Below are 23099 nucleotides of genomic sequence, written 5' to 3'. Positions count from 1 at the left end.
TTGGTAATCAGTAGGAATGTGTTAAAAGGAAAATAGAACTGGATAAGTAGAAAATTATGAAAGCAATTCTGAAACTGCAGAATAATGGTATTGTTTTAAAAAGAGAATTAAAGACAAATCTGACAACCTTATGAGCAACCTCAAGAAGAAGAAAAAAAATATAAAGACCTGGAAAAAAATTAATAACATAAATGAAAAAAAAGCTATTCTAGATCTCTGTGAATGCAAGTTAATTTACAAACCAATTTTCTATAAAATGGAAAAAAAATGAATATATCTTACAGATGAAATATGGCCATTAGGATAAATAACTTCTGTATTTTTACGAATATATAGCTGTTTCTGCCATTGCTTTATTGCTTAACTCTTTGTTATTAATATGACAACAGAGAAGTGCAGCTGTTGTCTTCTCTATTCAGCAATTCTAGTATGAGCATATTATTTTACGTGAGGAAAAAAATATTTTTAATTCTGCACTGTCACAACTCAAGCCTTTGGTAGCTTGCTTCAAGTTACTGAAGATCATTCCTTATCTACCCTGCGTGATAGTATTAAGAGCTAGCTTTTTAAATGGTTTTTTTGTCAATATTTAATTTAGGCTTGGCTGATAAAGAATACAAATATTTGAATATTCTAAAACAAATATCTGATTTAAACCTAAGAATTCTCATAATTTCAAAAGGACATTTATTAAAGCTTTATGTAAGATTTACATAGCGTAGACATATATTATCTCTAAATCAAAAGTTAACTAGATAAGATTTGGTTGAAAAAATGAACTCATTAATATACTTATATTAAAGGAAGAGTAATGCTCAGAATCTGCACATTTACAGACAGATCCATAGATTGATTCGTTCTTATGTATGTGTATTATGCATACTGATAAAAAGAATTTTGTGCTGCTGGCTATAATCAAATGTTAATTGTTATAGTATACTAAATGTTAATTGTCATAGTATACTAAAGGAATTGAGTGTGATAGCAAAGCATTTTTGTCTTGCCTTGAACTTTCTCAAATGGCAAAAAGACTCACAATATGCTCAAGGCTAGAATATGTTGCTCCATTTTTCCAAGTGTCTTCAACGTTCAGAATTTCTTTCTTTTTTTTTTCCATCTTGCAAAAGAACTTACCCTTGATGGTGGGCAAGTATGCCAGTCAGTAATGGAGAGACTTTGCTGACTGGTAAGAATACAAAGAATCTAGAACTTTGAAATAAATTCAAAAGATATCATAATACAAAACACATAAGGATAATCTTTGTTTATAATGCACCATGAAGTACCGTATTTTTCAGTCTATAAGACGCACCCCCCCAAAAAAAGTGGGTGGAAATGTCTGTGCATCTTATAGAGTGAATGTTGCCGAAGCCCCGCCCATCTGACGGCACCTGCCCTTTGGCCTCTGCCTCCCAGCAATTTCCCTCCTTGAAGCATACAGCAAGCAGCCTGGTCAGCCTGATTTAGAGTGATTGGAGGTTGGATTGGCCTACCAGAATACCGCCAATCAGCTGTTCCAGGCTGCAGGGATTGCTACCACCCATCACTGCCATTGCCCATCGCTACCACCGCCCATCGCTGCCAACCTCTGTGCACCTCATTTTCTTCCTCCACGCACCCCATTTTTGGCCTCCGCACGTTCCATTTTTGGCCTCCGCGCACCCCATTTTTGGCCTCCGCAGGTTCCATTTTCAGCCTCTGCGTGCCCCATTTTTGGCCTCCGTGCATCTCATTTTGGGGCCATTCCAGGCAGTGGGGATTGCCACCACCACCACCACCATTTGGGGCATGTGGATGCCAAAAACGGGATGCGCAGAGGCCAAAAATGGCAGCGATAGGCGGCGGAGATCCCTGCAGTCTAGAAAGCTGATTGCGGTATTGCGGAAGGCTGATACAACTACCAATCAGCTGCTTGTGCTAAATCAGGCTGTGCTGAAGCTGACCTGGCTGTTTGCTGTTTGCTGCAAGGAGGCAAACTGCTGGGAGGCAGATTTTTTTTCTTGTTTTCCTCCCCAAAAGCTAGGTGCGTCTTATAGTCCGGAGTGTCTTATAGTGTGAAAAAATGGTAACTGAAATAATGTTTCATTGTTTCTCTAGATTTTTATTTGTGGGATAAGATATATTTCTGGAGCATCCAAGTGTTGCACATAGGACCCTCCGTTGGGATGCTTGAAGTCTATTCCACCCTTTCTTTAATCATATACCAACACAATTTGTACTGCCTGATCTAGCTTCATTGGGCCTCTACACCCTACACTTAAAGTGGGAAAATTCAGTGCAGCAAGTGTTGCATTTGCTGCCTTCCATTATTCTCCTATCTCAGGGGTCAGTAACATGTGGCTCTGGAGCTGCATGTGGCTCTTTCATCTCTCTGCTGCGGCTCCCTGTCACCAGTTGACCACAATTGATAGGGTTTTCAGTTAGGATAGGTAGAGGAAAAAGTATGCTGTGCTAGGAGGAGACAGTATGGTCAGGGGAACCAGACTTCTGGTCAGCAGAGGAAAAAGGACACTACGCTAGGAGGAGACTCTATGCTGGGGGAACCGGACTTCCGGTTGGCTACAGAATTGAACAGGGGGCTTCCAGTTAGGGCCTTTGTGGCTCTTTGAATGTTTAAGGTTGTCGACCCCTATCCTATCTAGTGTCATCTGCCAGTGGAAAAAAACACCTCACCGTCCATCACTCTCCAAAACAGGGGGACATGAATTGTTTGTTTGTTTGTTTGTTTGTTTGTTTGTTTGTTTGTTTGTCATATTTCTATGCCGCCCACTCTCCTAGGACTCTGGGCAGCTTACACCAAAGACAGTATACTAAATAGCATATTACCCCCAACAATCTGGGTCCTCATTTTACTCACCTCGGAAGGATGGAAGGCTGAGTCAACCCTGAGCCGGTGAGATTTGATCCGCTGATCTGCTGAACTAGCAGTCAGCTGAAGTAGCTGCAGTACTGCACTCTAACCACTGCGCCACCTCGGCTCATAATTCTAGGTCTTTAGAATTCTACATCTCTTCATTCAATTTACTGTCTAGATCAAGGGTCCCCATGCCACCTCAGTTCAAAACTGAGCCATGTGGGTGATGGACAAGCATGTGTGTGCCAAGTTGCACTCACGTGAGCAGTCGACAAGTACTTTCGCGTAAAGCTCCACTCGCATGAGCAGAGGGCCCTTGTGCTCATGCACAAAGCTCCACCCTTGCACACATGCTTGCCCATTGCTCGGTTTGTAAAGGGTTTTTCTTTTTTGTATTTAGATATAGAAGCACAATGTTACTCCAAAGACTTGCTTAAGAATTTTAGCATTGTTTCTTCTATTGCTTGCTTGCTTGCTTACTTAATGAATGGAACACTGAAATGTATTTTGGGTTTTTACGGCTTAACTATGCAGATCACCAAAAGCCAGAGAAAGGGAATGTACTATAATGGGAGCACCTTCACAGTCAGCAGTTGCTAAATTAGGAAACTTATTATGAGTGTTTCTCAAAAATATGGCTGTTACCAGTCTGCATAAGCAAAAGTAAAAATCCTAGCTCTATTTGTTTGGTAAATGCACTCAGGATAGGAGTAAAAGTGCAATTATTAGAGGTTCCCCCAGTATTTTGAATGAGATCTCTGGGTACATAATGTCTGGGTCTAGCATGTCTAAAATGGGTATATGGTTAAAACCTGGTGAGCTAAGAAATCAACAATTTCAAAAGTGATGTCTGAACAAACTATGCCAGTTTGTTAGGCATCTCCCTTAGAAAATACAGTGAAGGTTCGGCTGACAGAATTTCCTTCTGTCATTGTTTCAGAACAATTTAGCCATTAATTTTTATAGCTAGAGCTTCCTTTGCCAACCAAGGCATAACTGAAAAACCATTCTTGGTAATATTAACCATCTCACTTTCCAAAAACAAATCTAAAAGCATCCTCAGCTGATACCAGCTTATATCAAATTTTATATGCTTTAATAGGAATAAATTTAGGGGTAGGGAGTTAATTGTTTCCTTCTAGTAACTTATTTGTAACCTATTACAAATTCAGAAACAAAATCAGTCATCACAAATGGAAAAACAATGTCATTTTAACCAGTAGAGTCTAATTCTAGTATGTACATAGTCTATATTAGAAGGGATGTCAGCAGGTTTACTGCAAACTTTGTCTTCCAAACATCTCATGGATTCAGTGGATTCAGAAGACATCACATTATTGGGAACAAATAGTACTTTAACTACATATTGTATATCAGTTCAGTTGGATAATGTAATTATGAGGGTCTGTAGACCAACATAGATATGAGGTAATAGAGACCAAGATGACAGTTACTTTAATGTCATGAAACTATAACCCTAAACTATGCTACCTGATCTTTAGGTTTAGATCATGGTTATCTTGTGCATTACCATGGAATTAGCAAAGAACAATAAAGCTTGAATAATTCTGAGGTGTAAAATACTATAATGTTAAGACCCTCTGACAGACATACTTATTAAAAAATGCAAAATAGAAAAACACAAAAAGAAGAAATTTTGATCAAACTTGACAAAGCAAAACAAATATAATGCATGCTTATGTGTGACTTTGCATCATCCCATTCACTGCTGTCCCATCCCCTTCTTCTCCCAACCCCCAATTAAATGCAGCCACTGGCAGACAAAAGTTTTTATGGCTCTACTTTAGCTATTACTATTATATTTAGGAGTTGTAGAAGAATTTCAGAGCTATACCAAAGATAATGTTAGTTGAATTTAATTTTCATCAAAATTAAAAGGGCTGCAAATAATGAATTGATTTAATTAATGCAGTGATCTTCGCATGAAGAATAGTTCTTCCCTACCTACTTATTTATTCTATTAGCATTTTTTTAAAAAGATTCTGGTTAAAAAGCAAAACTTTATTTGAAATCTGTAAGGAATGGACATTTTGACCCACTTCTATTCCCTTCACAATTGTAAAACTCCTGAATATCTTATTTAAAAGTCATCAGTCAGTTCAATGGAGGTTTTGAGTGAGTGGTCTTAATTCTGCTTATATGTAATGAAGTAATTTTGTTTTTAAAATGCTTACCATGCTATTAGGTAAGCAAAGATTTGTGGGTCAGCTTGACTAAAATAAATAAATGAACAAGTGAATGTAAAATAATAAACCCTAAATTAGGCACTCAGAGCAGTATTGATTTGGTAAATCAAACGATCAACGTAAAAGAAAAAAAAATACATTACGTGAACAACACAGAAGTCTTTTAGTTTCCATAGAAATAGAGATGCATGTACTCAAGTTTTAATACTTTTTATTTGACATATAGCATTTGTGAGTAGCCTCATTTTTCTTCCCTCTTCCAAGTAAACATAAAGAACAAACATTTTAAAAGCCGCTTCATTCAGCCTCCTTGAAGGTTACCACCAATATCTGCCTACTTCAAGTTATATTTAAAGCAAATGTTTTAGCCTATGTCCCTGTTTGTGTCTAGCTCCCCCTTTCAAGTAGAACACATTAAAGCTCAAGTACAGCAGAACCTATATTAGCAACAGGCCAATTGACCTTTCAGAAAGTCTCTTCTAATCCAAATCAACTTCAACGAAAGAAATAAATAACAAGCAAAGTGTATTTATACCCAGCAGGCAAATGAAATCTCTCTTCCTCCCTCCCTCTCTCTCTCTCTCACTGTGTCTCTTTCTCTGCATCTGTCTCTCTCTCTCTCTGTCTCTCTCTTTTCTGTCTCTGTCTCTGTCTCTCTCTCTTTTCTCTCTTTCTGTCTCTCTCTGTGTCTGTCTGTCTCTCTCTCTCATTCTGTCTCTCTTTCTGTCTCTCTTTTTTCTCTCTCTCTCTGTCTCTTTTCTCTCTTTTCTCTCTGTGTCTCTTTCTCTCTTTCTGTCTCTCTCCCTGTGTCTCTCTCTCTCTCTCTGTGTGTGTCTCTCTCTGTCTCTCTCTCTCTCTTAGCAGTACTGAAAAATACAGACTCCAATATCATTTATAAGAATTGAGGCTTGTTAAACTGACCAAACAGGCAAAAGAATGTTTTTTTGAATGTCCAAATTAATCAGCCTCTCATATTAAATATTAACCAGGAAAGAATTCCAAAGTTACCAATAAATCCCTTTTCCTTCTTAAAGCACACAGCCTGAGTATCATGTGTGACAGCAATTTCACAGAGTCACAAACATACAATTTGATACCAGAGCAGTCGGCTAGCAAGAAAACTGGTTCATCGTGCAGGGAGGAGAATAGAGGCACAAAAATTTGAAGTTTGATATCACTGGAAAGAGGGATTGCTTTCTTTGCTTTTCTATAATAAATCATTTTATCAGAAGACACTGTGTTCTTGAGTGTTTGTTATCTGTTTCCAGTCCAGCTTGTCAGAAGAAGCCTGATATCATGATGGAAACAGAAGTGATGCTGAGTTATGAGAGGAAAAAAAAATAGATTTCTTGTTTTTATTCTTTAGTGTTCCCCACAAAAAAAAAAAAAAGGTCCCAGAACATTTCCAGTTCTGTATTGTCATGTGAGTAGCATGCATGAGAAAAAAACGGAAATCCAATTTCTACAACATCAATGCATTCTGCTATCCTCCTGCACCATCTGCTAAGTGTTCTTTATGGAAAAAAAGGGAGGAGCTTTTGAGGACAGCCTTGCCTTCAGATTAGGAGAAGGTGGACAGCTTCTGAAACCAGACTAGAATGAAAAAGGCACCCAATTTTCAGCTTTTAAAAAATAAGAATCTCTTTTTAAACACACACCATTTGAACTGCTGCCTTAAGCCTTAAGTTTTTTTCCTAGATCAGATTTCTTTACTCTTTGCCTTGCTGTCTGCATATTGTGTTAAACTGCTTCGGTAAGGGGAAAAAAACTTTCTTATTCCTATCCCATATATACTGCAGTAAAGGAAATTTACTGCCTTTAAATATTATTCACATTTTGCAGAGGGGAAACTATCTCAAACAATATTCTGGTGGTGGTGGTGTAGGAAAACAGTCACATATTAAACAGCACACTATGCTAAAAATATGAAAGCACCTTTATAAATCTACTCTATCAAGTTTTCCCTTCAGGAAAGTAACTTCAAATGTGGCCTTGATATACAAATATTAGACATAACTCAAATAATACCATCCTCGAAGTAGAAAGTTGGAGAATGAAATAAATGCTAATAAATATTTAAAGTTTTAGGACCAGCTTAGCAGGAGGAAAATGTTATCACATTATTTGTTGTTAATTAGCTGCAGAATCTTAAGCATCCATTTCTCTTGTCTCTTGTTAACCATGAATATGCTAATTAAAAGTTCATCCATAAGCAAGATAAAATCAGAAGGGAATGGTGATGCTTTACTGAATAAGCTGCTGGTCCTTCAGGAAAATAGGTGCCGTGGATCTTATTGTTAATCTTTAAACAGCAGGTTGTGTTCTCTGCATTAAGCCATATATTTTAAAATCATTGTTCCATGGTAAACCACAAATAATTATTACATGGTGTGGTTCCGATCTTAACAGAATAACAGGGTTGGAAGGGACTTTGGAGGTCTTCTAGTCCAACCCCTTCCTCAGGCAGGAAACCCTATATCAGTGATGGCTAACCTTTTTGCCATCGCGTACAAAAAGCGGAGGGAGTACAGGGGGGTCATGCAAACGCATGCCCACAACCATATTTCAATGTGCTCCCCAATGCATGTGAATGTGACCCCCCTCCGCTCCCCCCACTATTGGCACGCGATGGCACGGTGGGACTGGAAGGTCAGTTTTTCACCCTCCCCAGGTTCCAGAGCCTTTCTAGGAGCCTGGGGAGGACAAAAAATGTCCTTCCCCACCCCTCCCGGAGCTCCTCCGGAGGTCTCAATGGCCTGTTTCCTGACTTCCGGTGGGCACGGAAGGCCCAAAAATCAGCTGGCCGGCACGCACATCTGTGCTGGAGCTGAGCTAGGGCAATGCTCATGTGCCCACAGATATGACTCTGTGTGACACCTGTGGCATGTGTGCCATAGGTTTGCCATCATGGCCCTATACTATTCAAACAAATGATTGCCCAATCACTTCTTTAAAACTTCCAGTGTTGGAGCACCCACAACTTCTAGAGGCAAGTTGTTCCACTGAATAATTATTTTAAATGTCAGAAAATTTCTCTTAGTTCTAGGTTAATTTGCTCCTTGATTACTTTCCATTTATCACTTTTTGTCCTGCCTTCAGGTTTGAGAATAGGTAGACCGATCATCTTTGACAATATCTAAGGCAACTCCTTAGATATTGGAATCATGTCTGCCCTAGTACATCTTTTCACTAGGATAAACATACCCATATCCTGCAACCATTCTTCATACGTTTTAGCCTCCATCCCTGTAATCATCTTTATTCCTCTTCTTTGAACTCTTTCCAGATTCACAGCATTTTTTTTTTTTAATATTGTGACGATCAAAACTGGATGGAATATTCTAAGTGCGGTCTTACCAAGGTATTACAAATTGGTATTAACACTAAAAATACAACCACCTCTCAAAATTACACATTAATTTCATCTTGTCAGCTTTCCTTGCTCATAGAGCCAAGGGCAATAAATTCAACCATGAATTTTGAATTCAACAATGCTTGATTTCTAAACATTCCGGAACATTCTAAAGTTCCAAAGCAACTTTTGTTCTGGGAGTGAACCTTGTTCAGGTATTTCAGCAAGGATAAACTTGACAACACCAAGTAATAAGTATATTTTTCTCTCTGTAAAGTTATTCTTTGATGCTGATAAAGAGCCCATCTCAATAAGTACAGTTCAAAATTTAGAAACTGAGGGCCTTTGCCTACCCAGCTGTACACACAAAAGCTTCCACACAATCCTGAACATGCAAAATAATAATAATAATCAAACTTCATGTATAGAAATCTGAACTCATGGGTCCCCTTGATTGAAATCACCCATACTAGTTATGACGCTGATATAGGTATAGGGCCTTTTTCACAAACAGTGAGAAGATCCTGTAGAAGACCTCCAACATTCCTTTCAACTCTGTTATTCTGTATTGGAACCAGTGGTGGGATTCAGCTGGTTCTGTCTAGATCTTGTGAACCGGTAGAGGTGACTGCAGAAGGCTCTGCCCACCCGCCCGGACGTAATGTGTGACTACTGCGCATGCAGTACGCTTACATTTGCGAACCAGTAGGGAAGGTAAGTGAATCCCACCTCTGATGGGAACAATGTGTTTTAATAGACGGGTAATGTTGCTGTTCTCCATTTGTTTTCAGGAAGATTGACTTTTTCTTCTCACAGTTTATTGTCACAATCTCAGCATCTTTCCATCCAACCTGGAAGACTTGTGTAATTCATTTTACATAAGGCTGGCCTAGGATTGATTAGATTTTATGGTTTATTCTTTTCTTAGCATTGGCCTTACAAGCTAATCATATTTACTGGGAGATGGTAAACTAACTGCTATTGCTTTTCTACCTTAGTGGGATGAAACTGGAGAATGAACTCATATGTCCAAGAACTTTAAGATGTGCCAATCACTAAAAAGGTAATCATATCTGAGGGCAATGTCACTTTCCACATATTTATGTCTGCAAAGCTGGAGATATTCAACTATAATACTATAATGGAATTGAAAGGAGCAAAATACACAGGTATTATAAGAACTAGATCTGTCGAGATCAGACGAAAAAAAATTCAAGACAAAACTGGTCCTTACAATCAGATGCACAATCAGATGCATACCTGAACTGTAGTTATATTATAAATACAATTTGCATTTTACACTGGCAATGGTCAATCTTCTTTAACAGTTTTCCTACTTCTTACAATGGACCTACTTATTAAAAGAACTGTATACTTGAAACTGCCTGTAAAGTTCTCAGTCCAGCATCAACTGAGAACAACCTGACAGATATTAAGATTTGAAACTAATTCCAGTGAGCAGGTGGATGATGATGATGATGTTTTTATTGTATGCAAACTTACTGAAGAGATATTTATTCATTTCATTATAGAAAATTATGCCTAACATTTATTGTAATTCTCTAGCCCCTGTCACTTCCATTACCACATTATAGTGCACATAGCTACACTCCATTTTATTACCCTTTCTAATTATTATTTTCACACTCTTTATTTCATACCTTCTTTTTACACTTTGTTTGCCTTCTCAGCATTTTTCTCACTTACCTACTTGCTCTTCTACTTATTCTTGCTAAGGGTATTTGTCGGATTGCTAAAATGGAATGTTAATTGCCGCTTTAATCCATATGCATCAAAATAATAATAATACTGCATACAGATAATTTTTAGAACATGATTTGTCTTATAGATAAAATGAATGTTTAAGTGAAGTGGCTAATTCTGTTGAATGCTGTTGCCAGTAGTTCAGCAGTTCAATTCTCACTGGCTCAAGGTTGATGCAAGGTCTTCCATCCTTCCAAGGTCAGTAAAATGAGGACCCAGATTGTTGGGGGCAATACGCTGACTTTACAAACTGTTTAGAAAGAGCTGTAAAGCACTGTGAAGTGGTATATAAGTCTAAGTGCTATTGCTATTGGTGTCATTTCTGTCATTTTTCAATATCTTAATCTGATAGTTATTTCAGTTCTTAATCTGTATTTTCTTTAGAGTATCACATGTTAAGTTCTCCCAAAGGTGCTTTTTCAAAAGGCAACTGGATTTTCTTTGTTTTCCTTGAAGATGTTTAGCTTCTTATCCAAGAAGCTTGAATCCAAGAAGTGCTGAAGAACCTTGGATGAGAAGTGAAATGCTTTCAAGGAAAACAATGAAAATCCAGATGCTTTTTGAAAAAGCACCTTTGGGACAACTTAATGTGTGGTACTCTAAAGAAAATGCAGATTAAGAAATAAAATAACTCATATTAGGACATGGAAGAGCCTTGGTGGCGCAGCAGACTAAAGTGCTGTTAAGTAACACCAGCTGCCTGCAATTACTGCAAATTCAAATCTCACCAGGCTCAAGGTTGACTCAGCCTTCCATTCTTTCGAGGTAGGTAAAATGAGGACCCGGTTTGTGGGGGCAATAAGCTGACTTTGTATAAAAAAGAACATTGCTTGGGGGGGGGCGAAAGCCCTACTAAGCAGGGCAAGTATGAAGGCTATTGCTTAACTCATTGTAAGCCGCCCTGAGTCTCCGGAGAAGGACGGCATATAAATCGAACAAACAAACAAACAAACAAACAAACAAACAAACAGAAAAATGACAGAAATGACACTAATTTGACCTAGCAAGATAAGGAATTCAAATATCTGAAAGAAGACATATTTGCTGCAATTAGGATTAGCATTATATTGTTAACGTTGTTAAAGCTTATGCTAGCTGCTCAGATTAAATTTACGTAGCATACTGAATTTTGAAATGGATATGCAGAAAGTACAGAGAACCAATCATGGATCTCCCATGTCATATATATTCTTCAAGTTTATGCTACATGTTAAATTAAATCAATAGAGAATAAGCAACTGATTCTTTCTCCTTTGAATAATCTAGCACTCCAAACAAGATCACGATTTGGAACTATAGAATTAAAAAATGGAGGTCATGCACTCCAAGCCAAATGATCACACACAACACTGCCCTTATTGCACCAGGGATATATTAATCATTGGTATTGGACACTAATGTTCTGCTGTAGGTTCTCTTCCACAATACCCTGTGGGTTTCATAAGAAGAAAGCGACATCATGGGGGTCAAATGAAGATGCAAGGTATCGGAGGGTCATGTCCGATGGGCAGAAAATGCCCCGTGAAATGATGATCTGTACAACGGCCTAAGGAATTTAGAATAAATTCTGTAATCCTTAAATCAATGACATTATCTTTTTAAACCAAGTTTATAGCATCTAACTCCTTAAAAGTTACAGAGTATATTACTGCTTGACAAGTAGTCCAATTTTTATTCCTTTTTGTTTAACATGAAACCATATAATTTGCATATGGAGAATTAATCCAGATCTTTGTTTAACCGGTAGAGCAACTTTTGCTGTCATTTCTGGCAAGTTGATTTTTTCCCCTTCCCTTTTTTTGTACATAAAATTGTGTCTAAATAAATGGTTGCAAAGGAAGACCATCTCCATTTTCAGTAAAAAAAATTCTTACTAGACTGAGGTGCAATTGGAAGCTTGAATGTGTATTTGTATGTGTGCAATTTTTATTATATCAACATAAAATATAAAAGCATAGCAGTGGCTTTTATGGTCTGTAGCATAATTTTTCATTTACTTTGGATATAAAAACAGTATTTATTTGTAATCTAACAAAAGAGAGAGAAATAAATGGGGAAAAAAGGGAAAGAAGTGCATTAAAAGTGTACTCAGAATTATATTATGGAAAACTAGTAACCCCTTGTGTATAAGAGTTTGCAACCAACTCAGAGCCAGTTTCTCCAAGTAATATGGAAGTGGCCACAGGGGAGGAATTTATTCAAATGGTTCTGAAGAAGCCAAATGAAAATAATAGGGGGAATGGTTTCCTACATGCACACAATAAAGTACTTTGAACAGTACAAAAACACTCAGCCGAAATTATCTCTGCATAGGTTAATGGAATGGGAAGCTAACAGTGTTATTTGAAATTTACAGGTATTTCACAAAGAGCTTATAAAATACTTTTTAAATATTCCATTCCCCTTTGGTCATATCATAACAATTTTCAATATGAATACCTGCGTGTTAATACTTCTAAAGCCTGTTCTTATGAATATATACAAGAATACCTGATTCAATGAGTTTGGCTTTTCAGGTTTTCAGCTCTTCATATGGGAGTTTCTGAATTTTCTAGATTAGGTAGGACTACATGACCAGCAAAAATGCCCAGTGGCAGTGAACAAAGAAAGCCTATACTAATGAAATTAAAACATTGCTGCTTTCCCTAAGTCAATAAAACTGAACATACAGAAAAAATGTACAAAAGTTATGTAAGTGGTTTTCATTTAAGGGCCACCCATTCAGCGACTGTTCAAATCAGTGGTGGGTTGCTACCGGTTCACCGGTTGCTACCGGAGGCTCCGCCCACCCACCACGACGTCTCTGCACATGCGCAGAAGCGTTTTGTGTGCACATGAGTGTGCACAAGTCCACAAGCGAACCGGTAGCGACAGGATTTGAAACCCACTACTGGTTGAAATGGTAGTGAATGAGTAGTAATTACAACTGGATCTCATACTTACATATGTTGAACTACCTGAAAGTTTGGCTTGATCCAGCAGAATTCTTATAGCAAAGGGGACACTGTGGTTTGATATCGTAGTTATACCACATTAAATTAGTGTTACTGCTTTAACTTCTAAAAATAAAGAAGCATCTTGACACTTCTTCTCTCAAAACCATGAGCTTCCCATTCTGGTTCGATCGGCCTTGCTTAAGTGTGGATTATTTTAGCGATCCACTCTTCTTTTTCTCCTGCAGTTATTAAGGGTCAAGTGGCAGGGAACCTGAAGGCTGCTTTTTCTGATCAGGCTAGAATCCAGAACTACTTTCCATTATCTCATAACGAGCATTTTAATAGATGAACTGGACCAAATAATTAGGACATGTTAATATCTAAGAAGGGGAGATTTAAAAAAAAATCAGACAGTTTTTGTCAGATAAGTGGTTTCGGTTAACAGTTGTGTGTTACTTCCCAGGGGGAAAAAAAAATCAATTACTTTAAAAATGTAGAAGTTGTAAAGATGTTCCCTTTCAAGTGCCTCTTGTACTACTGAATGTGCTCTGCTTCATTAGAAAATGAATCTCATGCAGCACTCAGATAATGTGACTCTGGCAGTAGCTAAAGAAGTGACAGGATATATAATCATATCTGGGAACAGCTATGATGCGATTGTGAGAGTGGGAGTGTATCAAGGTATTTCTTGCTTTTTAGCAAATTATGGGAAGTATTATGCAGCAGGTTTACATTAATTTAGAAGTGAGAGTTCACACAAATGTCTCTACAAACTATATTTATACATTAAGAGGAAAGTGAACGTTTTTTTAAAAAAAACCTCTCAATTTTCTGTCAAAAAGTAGATAATGTATTCCTTCTATTCTGTACATAAACTAAGTCTGTTAGATCAGCATCTCATCTCTGCAAGATCTTTACCATTTCCTCCTCCTCCCCCCCCCCAAAACCCGGTTTATTTCACATGATGGAAGGCAACAAAATAGTCCCAGCACTCTAAAATTCATCAGTATGAGTCTCAACATATCAATTTGAAAGAACGACCTTAACTATATGCCAAGCTTTTAGTTTCCCTTGAAAATAATACTTCTATTGTTTCCAAAGGAAAGTCTAAGTACCCAAAATTGCCATGCTTTTAACACAGTGACATGTTGATGGCCTGATGCTTTTTCAAGCTCAAAGTCTGACTGACAGGAGTCAGAGTGGTTTAGAGGAACACTGGAAACATAGCATTTTATATTTTGCAAGAATTATTATAGCAACACAAATGACAAGGTGACTTTCTAATTCTGTAAGTTTGCAAAGGAAAGAACTGAAAGCAAATTGAACCAGCAAGTGCTTTCTCTGCTTCAACTAAGCAGCAGAAAGGATCTGGAGTATGTGTTGATTCTAACTGTTGAAAGTGTAATTCTGCATTTATACCAGTCAGACCCCTCGACCCACTATTTCTGAGTATCTCAATTCTATACAGCCTAAATACCAATCATATAACTTTTAGGTTTAGGGAATTTTGAAAAATTATGGTGCTGACAAGGTTTTGACACAAGATGCTGATGGTTGCAGAACACAATGCAACAACATGAATAGCCTCATATGAGGTTAGCAGAATTGACAAAACTATTCATAGTAAGAAACTCCAGAAAGAGTGATTTTGACCAAATCAATACTTTTGCTTGCTCAGGGCATATGTTCAACAGTTCCTAATTCAAAGTTATTGCAAATGGAAAGTGTTACACAGCTGTGAAATCATAATGTAATATGAATTATACTTGTAAAACAATATTTTTTCTTGCAGAAATGGTGCTTTCATATTTTTAAATCTTCCCTTTTACTACTCCTTTAACTATTTTTTGATCTTGTGTTCTTGCACTTAATTTTCTCCAATATTCAAAACCAGTTCATTACTATTATTTCCAGATAATGCTACTTTAATACTGCTGAGATCGGTACAAGAATTAATACCTATTTCACAGATACAAGATGTTGTATAAAGACAACTTTTCCACCCTCACTACCATAAAGTAAAGTGATTCCCTGGAAGGTCCTCATAAATGAGTACACATGTACTATTTGTACATAGCAGAACATACTTTGAAACAAAGCCATAAATATTATAGACCTGACAAAAACATTTGTAGGAACTCTTTGTGGAGTATGATAGTGTGAATGGAATGTCCAATCTCAAAGTGCAGCCACACTATCTGGAAGACTCTGAGAATATGAAGCTTTCTCAGGTTGCCTTTGCAGGTACCTGTGGGCAGGTAGAGCCACTTCATTGGCCGTCCCAGCAGGCATTTTGTCTCTGTCCACAGCTGGAAACAGTCTTCAAAGAAGTTGCCTTAATATTCTCAGAAATTGTAGCTGTTTCAAAATTTTGAAGAGGTATATTTTGCCTTTTCAAATGCTTTGCACAACTCATTTGTATTTTTGTAGTTGCTACTTTATATTTTAACCGTGATAAGAATAGAAACATAATGGAAGTTGTTGATTATTTCATTTTGAGCAAAACAAATTGATAGGGTTAGTTTCCTACAGCTGGCAAGGTACGTTATCTTCAAAACTTGCTGCATGGCTTAAAAACACATTACAAATACTGAAGTTCAAGGATTTTAAGTTTATTTATCTCCAAGTATATTTTACTATGCAATTCAATCATGAAAAAATCCTTATCAAAAGAATAGAAGACTGCAGCCATCCATAGTAGATCTATAGTTGAACTATAATTCCCTGTGCCCTTCACAATGACTATGGCTGGAGAAGGTGGTAGTTGTAGTTCAGCAGCCTGTGGTGGTTCACAAGTTTTCCATCCTTGCCTTAAAAGAGAATTTTGAATTTTCTTCGTTTTAAAAGGTTTGCATGGCTATCCATCTTAAAACAACTCTGGGTGGTTTTCAGCAATAAAACTAAAACTATAAAAACATATAAAAAAACCTAAAAACCTGTAACCTTGACCAACCTCTCAGGATGTCCCAACAAATCTCTGCAGGTTCCACCATTCTACCTCAGTGCCTTAATTCTTATCTTTTCTTACTGAGGGCCAATTAAAATATTAGCATACCATCTGCAACTTGATAAAAATGCATCCATGTGATGGTACATTTCACTTTTGGGACTAATATTTGTAAACTCACTCAGCTCTTTACTAGATGTTGCTCTAATCCTGTGTAAATGTTCTATGTCAAGGGGTTGCTAGCATTGATCAATCTGACTGGTATGGCTCATAATATAATTACTTCCAAGACTGAATACGGAACATAGAAGTATTTTAGTATCTTCCAGAAGAGGGCAGAAAATATCTTTCAATTATTTCCTTTTTTACAAAGTTTTAAATGAGGTATACAGACAATTTAAATTAGAATTTATCAAATACAGTATGTTTAAAAGCAAAAGCGATGGGAAAATGCTATCTGTATGCTAATCACAACGAAATAGAATAGAATTTAACTTCATTCTTTATTCCCTCTGTTTTAGATTTCTGACAGGAAATTCAGAGAAAATTATCTAGAATCCCAACCACCTCCAATTGGGGCACTATCCATATTAAAACTGTTTTTATCTCTGAACTTTGCTCTTTAATAGCTATTCACATAAATACATAGACATCAAATTGAGTTTTTTATTTGAATCAGACAAATAAGAGAACATTGAAATACTGTACAAATTTACTCAGAATGGGTCTAGTCATATTTATTAAGGATAAATTGACAGTTCTAACATAAAAGTGCAAAACAAAGTCCAAGGAAGATGTAATGGTGCTATTTCCAATTTTCTATTAAAAATAATACTATGCACTTTGAATTAGTTTCCTTACATATAGTTATTTTGGTGGTTTCTTTCCACTTTTCTCAATAAATGTATCAGCAACAAAATGTTTTGGTATGATAAGCTTGCCAGTACCATGTTTGCACATCATTGGTATCTGGAAGAGTGTTTTTACTGTGTAATCAAATGATGATTTGAACAAAGGAAGCAATAGAAGTTGCAAATTTATGGCTCTCATTACAATTATGGAGGAAGATACCAAAATGCTTTGCTATTGTATAGTTATCAGGTGACGAAATTTTAAAGAGAAGATCAGTATTAGAATCAGACAGTAGTTCAGTTCACAAGGTGATTCAGAAGTAAACAATGCCGTCTAACAACAAAAGAGTACAGAGGTAAAAGAAGAAAGTAATATAAATGCTTTATGTAAACTGAGTTTAAGAGTGCCTATTGTACAGATAATAAAACATGGAGTATAATAGGAAAAAAAATGGAAGGTATACTATGATATGATTCAGAAACAACATGAGAGATGTAATATAACATAATATTCAACTTGGAATGTATACGAGGCTATTTTCAATATTCACAGAGCCTTACTGTGCTATTTCTTTTTCAGTCATTTTATGATATATAGAAGGGATAGAACTTAGGTTGAGAGGGCTTCAGAGATTAGTTATGAATAACCAATCAAATCATGAACATTCAAAGCTTATAATTACATTCATCATTTTGATTCCATCTTCTTTTTCCCCTCAGAAATCATATAGTATTACCTCCTCAAATGTTATCATTTCAACAATAACAATGACAAATTTCCAAGGGAGTTAATCTGAGAGATAGTGAGCATTTCCTTCTAGTCTTCTAGTTAATTTCTACAGCTGAGTGTTGACTTGGATTTAAGATTTTTTTGGTACTAAACCAATTACCTAACCATTATACACTACACAGGACTGAATCTTGTGGCTAGCAATGAGCTCCGCTCCTACAAGAACCATTGTCTGATTAATCAGAAAAGTATAAGTAAATTTCCTTTTGCCATGAATATAATTTAGCTAAATAGAACAAAATTAGGGCATTGTCTCTTAAGCAGTGTATTTCTGTTATTTCATTTTAAAAATCCAGTCCTTGTCCTCTCAGTATAAAGAGCACATGATTTTAGAAATAGCACTGTTGCTTACTTTTTTTTTGGTTTTGCATGAGTAAGAGCACAGTGGACTGACATGAAATTATTCAACAGATTGTGTGTGATTTCTTGAAAGATGCAACTTACCTATGAAATAGGCCAACAGTATAGCAAGCAAGATTGCAGCAGCGATAGCTGATAAAGCAGCACACTTCCAGCTACAGTATTTAGAGGGCTTTTTCAGCTTGAATGCATTTCTGGAGAAAGTATTTCTAGGTAACAGTCGGGGAGGTGGTGTGTAAACTGTTCCTGAGGTCAATGGGTATCCAGGGGAAGAACTACTGAAGAGAGGAGTTGTTCCAGATGATGTCTTGAACAAAAAATGCCTGAAAGGAAGATAAATAGATCATGGTTAACAGATGAAACCTAGCCAAATAATTCAGCTATTTGGAAATATGAAGTAAACACACATGACAAGGAAAGCAAGCTTCTGTTTGCTCAACATTTAATTTTAATTGTAGAATTATGTGTTGACAATGCTTCTCCTTCATACATCTTGCTCAGGCAAAACAAATAAACCATATTACCATCAGTTTTGATTAAACTATAATGGATGCTTCCCAGATCACATTATCACAAAAGAAATATGTGACCTAATGATTTAACATTATGTGAAAACCAAGCCAATGATCTGAACAAACTAGCAAAAAACAAGTTGCTTGATAGTGATTTGAATCCAATTTAAGGGTCTTGATTAATGATTAACCTTAATAATAATACTTCCTTCAAATGCCAGCTCATACAGAAAATTCATGACTTTAAACACACTCAGGCCTTCAAGTCTTAAATTTCCCAAGGAAAAGGACAGTAACACAAATGCCAACTGAAAACATATAATGTACTGTATATGCTTGTGAGATTCATACTTGTGGAACAAATAGTAATGTAAAAAGTTCCTCTCTGTCACATGGGACAATGGGAAGCCTGGCTGTTTTTTTAATACAATTCAGGGTATTAGAAGCTAAATCTACTATCTTTAATTATACCCACAAGGCTAATGGAAGCCTTATAAACCTTAATACAAAACAAGTTCAGACTCTGGAAAATCAGTAATGTCTTATTAATGGTCCATCCAACCAGGAAACCATAGAATTTTGCACTATTTTCAGGACAGCATGGCTCAGAACCAACAAGCTATGTACAGAACATTAAAGAAATCAAAATGTAATGCTATAAAAGCTTAAATTATAATTCAAAAGTGAGAAGATTTTGCTGCATAATGAAAATCTATTAGCAATGTAATAGGAATAGTGATGAGTATGTGGATGACAATGATGATGTGGTGATTGTGATGGTGCGATGTGTGTGTGATTGATGTTTTCAAATTTTCTTAAGTAAATTTACACATAAATTGTCAGCTATTCCCAATCATAGAAAATGGAAAAGTTTTGCAACAAAAAATAAAAACAACTCCCCTCAGAAAACCTTTAAAAAAAGACCTCACAATAGACATGTTGCTATCATAGAAGGCTGATTTACTCATTCTTCTTAATAGTTTACACAAAATAATGAAATTCAAATTTAATATTAAAATAATAATTTTATTCTACCGCTATGTGACATCGAAATAATGAAACATGCTTTGCGATGTCACAACAAAAGCTCTCCCCTTTTGAATCCATGGTATAATGTGGCACAATAATTCTATGGCTTATCTCTCTCAGCAAAACGCAAGTCACTTCAAAGAGGACTGATGTATGACTATATGCCAATTTAAAAAAAAAACATAAAAACAATGAAGTTTTTCTGTCCTTATCACCACAGCATAATTCCTAATATGGGCTCTTGCTCATGCTTTGTTGAATTCAACCTTGTTCCTCCAAAGATAATCTAGGCCTCTCTTCTGGTGGTTCATGTCCCAAAGTTTCTCAGACAACCAAAAAGCACTATAGGATCAATCATGATGAGGGGCTTCAGAGGAGCCTCTGCTTCAAGCCCCTTTATAAACTCCTATTCCAAGCAGAGTCCAAGGTTTGTCTACCTACCCTTGGGAAAAACTCTGAGATCCCTTTCCAACCCCATAGGTTCCAAGCCTATGGGGCTTGGAACCTATGGGGCAAGTTGCCTAGGGCAGGCCATCCTATCTCCTTGGGCAGGGAAAAACTGGAAGTTACACTGTGATCAGATAACTGATGGTGATATCATCCAATCTCATTTTCTATCACAACTGACCCAAGACAAAAACCAGGTTGTTTTTGTCTTCTTGAAACAACTGCAGGAAGCTCATTTTTTCAAACTGGACCTCCTATTGACATTTTTTTTTTTTTTTGCCTTGCAAGAGGGGACTTCCCAATGGCATTGAAAAAGATTATGGTTCGCCTATTTCTGAGAAAACCATGACCAGATCCACTGGTGATCGGCCACCTCCAATCACACTTTGTTGATGGGAGATAACAGACTGAAGTTGAACCCTAATATGTTAGAGCTGCAATATTTAACTTTTATTTTTTTATTGTTTCGTATGTTTGGCTTGTGTTTTTATTTTTTGTAAACTGATTGTTGAACTGTACAATAATTTTTAGTATAATTCTTAATATTTGATTTTTAGAGGGTTTTTTAAATTTTGGCAAGATATGTAAAGTAAGTAACAGCATATTCACCACAATTTTTTCTGACTAAATATAAAAACAACCACGTCCAAGTTCTACAGTAAAGTTCAACAATTGAATTTCAGAAGCGAGGAATCTGTAAACAGAACAAAAAATTGAAGAGCGCAGTTCTTCTGCAGTTACAAATAAAAGCCAAAAGAGACAAAGGTACTACTGTCTTAAAATCACATTGATTGAATATGAGTTCATTGAAAATTATTATTTTTTAATTGTGGCTGTCCATTTGTTATAGCTCTTCTTTAAAGAGAACAGCTTGACAGTGCTGAATTGAGCAAGACCTTATGTTTGCTGAACTGTGGTGCTAATTGTTGACTCTGTGAAAGCAGAAGCCAGCCATACAAATTATACTTTTCTATTCTTCTAGCATCCTCTTCTCTCTAAACCGTGTTTAGGTTTCTAGTAAGCTACTATTTGACATTACAAACCCACTGTACTGTGTTTTTCGGTCCTATGTCATATTTTCAATTTCAGATTCATTTCATTCACCTTTGGTATTAAAAACAGCTGAAATAAATATAGGAAAACCAACTGAGTCTTAACTATGCTCCATGGCATAGGGCCTAGCTATCTGCGAGACCGCCTGCTGCTACCGACGACCTCCCAGCGACCCGTGCGCTCCCACAGAGAGGGCCTCCTCGGGGTGCCATCAGCCAAACAATGCAGGCTGGTGACCCCCAGGGGGAGGGCCTTCTCTGTGGGGGCACCCACCCTCTGGAATCAGCTCCCCCCAGAGATAAGGAGAATCCAAGACCTCAGTGCCTTCCGTCGCGCCCTTAAAACCCATTTATTTAAACAAGCCGGGCTGGCTTAAGATGAAATTTTTAACTGTTTTTAAATGTTTTAAACGTTTTTAATTGGTAAATGAGTTTTAATTGGGCCAAATTTATATATCTTTTAATTGTTTTTAATATTTGTTCTGCATGTTTTTTTTAATCTGGCTGTACACCGCCCTGAGTCCTTAGGGAGAAGGGCGGTATAGAAATCCAATATAAAATAAAAATAAAATAAATAAACTTCTCTTAGACAGGAATACTTCTGATCATTCAAAGGGAACTCTGTTGTATGTTATTCTGGGTATAAATGTAATGCATATATAAATAGTTTGTCTTGAATTAGCTTGCAGTTCTCTGTGTAACGTGCAATAAATCAGGGATTTTCACAATATGGGAGAAGGAACCAATTTCTAAACATCCAGACCGCACAGAATTGCTTCACTTGTTCTAAAAGAGTCAAGGACCCAATCAAGAAGAAAAAGAAAGAAAAAATTGCTATGCTTAATTGCCACAGAAACACACATTTTTTCTAGTCTTGAATACACTGAAGCTCCTACGACTATATTTTGCTATAAACAAAGACAAACCCCAATAGTAGATTACTCTGCAGGATTGGCCAATGTTAGGATGCTATATACCATAAAAATTATTCAAAAAGTGTCAATAATAGAGCTTTTTTAATGAACAGGAGAGAGATGCTGTGTTCATACCAGGGGTGGGTTCTACTTACCTTTACTACCGATTCGCAACGGGGCCACGCATGCGCAGAAGCTTTTGCGCATGTGCAGAAGTGTTCTGATGACGTCGGGGTCAGTGGGCACAGCCTCCCGCCGGTTTTACTACCGTTTCTATAGAACTGGTGTGAACCGGGGACAACCCACCACTGGTTCACACAATGTCTGTATCATTTTCAAAGTGTGTACAGCTTTCTTAAACTCTACAACCACTTTCCCACAAATGGGAAACCGAATAACAGTGTTATTCGGGAACTTACAGAATTGTTTAAACAGGCATTTGTTGATTAAAAATACATATAAGCAGTAACAGGTTTTTCTTAAATGAGCAAAAACATATTGCTTTTCCTTAATCTTTTAATTTTCAGAAGTACTGGAAACTTCCCAAAGAGCTAGAAAAATAGGTCTTTCTTTTTTATACTTAAGTAATCTGGGAATTATGGCCTGTTGGAGCCTCATTTTGAGGCTTCCATGGATGCATTTCCTTTGTCCACAATATTTGTACATAGATACAGACAAACCAATTTGCAGGCTTTTCTGGGCTGCAGCATAATCTATATTCAAGTGGTTTAGCCAAAATGTCACTAGGCAGAGAAACAATCATTCAGATTCAACGTAAAAAAATATTAAAATAATAACACAAGATATGACTCAGGAACATTTTGAAGCTTTTCACGAACAATTGCCTTTTTATACAAGACATTAACAATTCTCCAACGGTTAAATTGTAGTTACCTATTCTCTAAAGACAAACCTTTCTTTCTAATCAATGCCAGTGTTCAGTCAAACTGTCCTGTGTTAAATACCGGAATAGTTGCTCATTGGCATCTTGGATTTCTTAACATGGACACAGTTGGACACATAGAAGCACCATGTTTGAAAAATGCCTGACAAGAAAAATGGCATGTCAGACTTTAAAGCAGGT

At 36.8% G+C, this 23099-nt stretch overlaps 1 protein-coding gene and 1 long non-coding RNA gene across 7 annotated transcripts in view; one reads left to right on the top strand and one right to left on the bottom strand.

Moving 5' to 3' along the window:
* TENM2 (teneurin transmembrane protein 2) overlaps window positions 1–23099 on the bottom strand; it is a 959433-nt gene that overhangs the window by 241548 nt on the left and 694786 nt on the right. For all 6 annotated transcript variants that reach the window (XM_087887374.1, XM_034406200.3, XM_087887377.1 and 3 more), the window contains one exon: window positions 18146–18384. In XM_087887374.1, coding sequence (XP_087743500.1) covers window positions 18146–18384 — 239 coding nt within the window. The remainder of the gene's footprint in view (window positions 1–18145; window positions 18385–23099) is intronic.
* LOC117658100 (uncharacterized) lies at window positions 8996–10360 on the top strand. The gene is made up of 3 exons (XR_004589230.2): window positions 8996–9127; window positions 9412–9476; window positions 10263–10360. It is a non-coding gene; the product is annotated as an uncharacterized LOC117658100 (long non-coding RNA).

This window comes from Pantherophis guttatus, chromosome 2 (genome assembly GCF_059756535.1).
Source record: "Pantherophis guttatus breed Tessera chromosome 2, ASM5975653v1, whole genome shotgun sequence".
In the NCBI taxonomy this organism is placed as follows: domain Eukaryota; kingdom Metazoa; phylum Chordata; class Lepidosauria; order Squamata; family Colubridae; genus Pantherophis; species Pantherophis guttatus.
The sequence above is the reverse complement of the archived record's forward strand: the minus strand, read 5'-3'. Positions and strand labels throughout refer to the sequence as shown.